This window comes from Nicotiana tomentosiformis, chromosome 11, assembly GCF_000390325.3.
Source record: "Nicotiana tomentosiformis chromosome 11, ASM39032v3, whole genome shotgun sequence".
Taxonomy (NCBI): domain Eukaryota; kingdom Viridiplantae; phylum Streptophyta; class Magnoliopsida; order Solanales; family Solanaceae; genus Nicotiana; species Nicotiana tomentosiformis.
In genome coordinates, this window is record NC_090822.1 from 72,921,342 (window position 1) to 72,924,414 (window position 3,073).

General features: G+C 33.5%; 1 protein-coding gene across 1 annotated transcript; it reads right to left on the reverse strand.

Moving 5' to 3' along the window:
• Positions 1-1,413: 1,413 nt before the first annotated feature.
• LOC138901664 (F-box protein At3g07870-like) lies at positions 1,414-2,631 on the reverse strand. The gene has a single exon (XM_070189443.1). It carries the CDS (start codon positions 2,629-2,631, stop codon positions 1,414-1,416), a length of 1,218 nt encoding a protein of 405 aa, XP_070045544.1.
• Positions 2,632-3,073: the final 442 nt, after the last annotated feature.

The following is a 3,073-nucleotide window of genomic DNA, read 5'->3' on the forward strand; positions in this document are numbered from 1 at the left end:
TTATTGCATTTCTTCTTTGCTATTTACCCAATTTATTTGCGTATCTTCCTTATATGCTAGATTGTTGACTGGGCAGAGTACATTAAAAAATATTATGTGCACCAAGGTGGTCTTATCTGTAATTTCATGATTTGTTCATATTATTGTTCTTTACTTGTTGGAATTTATGAATTTTACAGGTAATTGGTGAGTGTCATTTATAATTCTTACTTCTATTACCTCACCGAGGTTAGTTATGATACTTGCTGAGTACATGGGGTCGGTTGTACTCATACTGCACTTCTACACCTTGTGTGCAGATTTTGGAGTTGAGATGAAGTGGATGACAAGAGTTGGCACTAAAGATGTACTTGCTTTCCGGATATAGCTACCACTTGTCCTTGGTAGTTTTAGATTTATAATTTATTCATGTATATTCTTAACAGATGTTGTATTTATTTTCATCCTATCTTTTTAAATCTAAGTCTTAGTGACTCGTGACTTGTACTACTAATCCTTAGGTTGTTGTATAGAAATTCAGTTATTTTCCTTATTAATTTCTTATTATTTTCATTAGAATTGTGTTGACTGTTATATGGCTTATCTAGCGGGTTGGGTTAGGTGTCATCACGACTAGGTAAATTTTGGGTCGTGACATAAGTATAAATCATTTTTTTAACTCATACAGTTGTTAATGAGGTTAATTTTTTTCTGATAATATGTTTGAGTTGTTTAATTTGTATTTAATACATTTGAATGAATGTTTAAGATACATTGCGACATTTATGTTTAAGATACATTGGAATGAATGTTTTAGATACATTTCAACATTTATGTCTTAAGAAGGAATTCTAAATCTCTTTTTCCATACGTCTTGAACTATGAACTTTGTCTTGTATTTGCGTCAAAATTTATGAAATTTGACAGAGAAATATATATGATATTGCTTTGATAGTGTAATTCCCGTGTTTTGTTATAAAATGAAAATTTATAGACTGCGCAAAATAAATAGTGCCCGTTATGATATAGAATAAAATTTATCAGTATTATACTTTCAAATATTATTTCAGTTTATAGTGTAGGATCGTGCAGCGCACAACGGATTTGCACTGATTACAACTACATTTGAGATAAAGTTGTAAAATAAGCAATGCTACATCATGAACACTTATAACAACTAAGTGGCTCAAAGAAAATAGGGTACTTAGTATATCAGCAGGATATGGAGAATAATTAAGAAAACTAGGATGGGTTATAGGACACCTAAAATTTAGCATGGTAAAGAATTTAACATTAGCTAAAGATTTAGAGTTTTTCCAATTCCCGTGCAAGAAAAGTAGAAACACATTGAACCTCCACTAAGAACGGTATTCGATAACTTAACTAAGCACCAAACTTAGAAAGATAAAGAACAAGAATAAAAAGCGAGGAGAGTTAAGTTATTGCCAGTAGGCTCATTATATAAGTCCTACAAGCATATAACTTTTTCAGTTGTGGAAATTCAAATATCTTTACAGTTTTATGCTCTAAATTATAAGAAAATAAACCTCTATCGCGCAAGTAAAATAGAAGTTCACCGTCTTGGATGTTAATAAGCTTTATCCACCAATACACGTCTATAGATGCCGACCCGGGGAGAGTATAAGGCAAACTAAAAGGAAAAATTTTCTTGTCAAAGAGATTAACCTTGTACCTTTTGTTCCATGCCCTCATTTCATTGTCTTCCAAGATCCATATATCCACTGCATACTCAGAGACAAGCAAGTGACAGAAAGACAAACAGTTTTCCTTCACTAAAAGAGTCATAGTTGTATGCACTTTTTTTGAGGTACACACACTTCCAGGATGAGGCATAGGGAAGAGTTCTTCCTTATCCATTCTAAATACCATGATTCCATTTGCACAAGGAGGAATCCCTTCTTGTTCTAAATTAGAGTACATGATCCAATGCAATGCTCCATTTACAACTGCGTGAGAGTTACGATATGGCAAAAAGTTGAAAGTGGACGATGAATGGATTTTCCTCCACGTTTGTGTCTTGAACATGTATACAAAATATTGACACAAACTCCCTTGTGCTTGTACATAAAGAAGTTTGAATTGTCTTGTTAATGGACAAAAATAAAGAGCACACGATTTTCCGGGATCTGGTGTATGTTTTATGGTTACTTCCTCTTGTGTTATCGGGTTCAAAGCATAATAAGTAGGGCACATGGGATCAGCAAACAGAAGAACTCCTTGACAAGAGCATTGAAGAGTTGGGGGTTTTTCCCAGCGCTTATTATTAATCATAAGCTCAGGTCTGAGATGAAGTTTCCTGAACACATTCTTCCCATTATGATGTTCAGTACCAAACACATATAGTTGTTGTCCGTTCTTGGTACTCTTGAAATAATCATGTATGAGCAGCATGGGTCTAGCTCTACTGAGATGTACGGTGGTAAAATCGTGTGACGAGATCAAAGCTCTCAAATCCCTACAATCCCTTTGAAATCTAACAAGGCAATCTAATGGAAGTCTACTCAGGATATCAATGATAAGACAATCTGGCAAACGTCCGAAAGTTTTTGCAACATCTTCTTCATCTTTACATATTATATTGAATAATGAACCCAAGAGTTCTGTAGTCCAAGTGAAGCATTGAAGTGCCATGACCTACGAAGCAAAAAATAAGAAAACTGCGGTTTCATATGACAGCAAACTATACACATATTGATCCTAAAGAAAAGAAACGGAGAAAAATAAACCATGATAGATTGCAAATTTCTCTTTTATAATGTAATATGATTCAAAATTGAGAAAGAGGGGTATAATAATGGAATAAGAAACTCGAATCACAAAATATGGACATGATTAAAACTCAAATCATGCGAAAGCTTAAATATATAGGAAGTAAACAAATATATATATATATATATATATATATATATATATATATATATATATAAATAGGGTATTATTAATCACTTGGGACAGGAACTTACAAATCGTCGAATCAAATACCAGGGCAAGAGCGACGGCCTAACGCAGAGAAGGGAAGACCGAAGGAGGTAAAACTGAGAGAATTCTCGATTATTTTGCCTCAAGTCTCAAG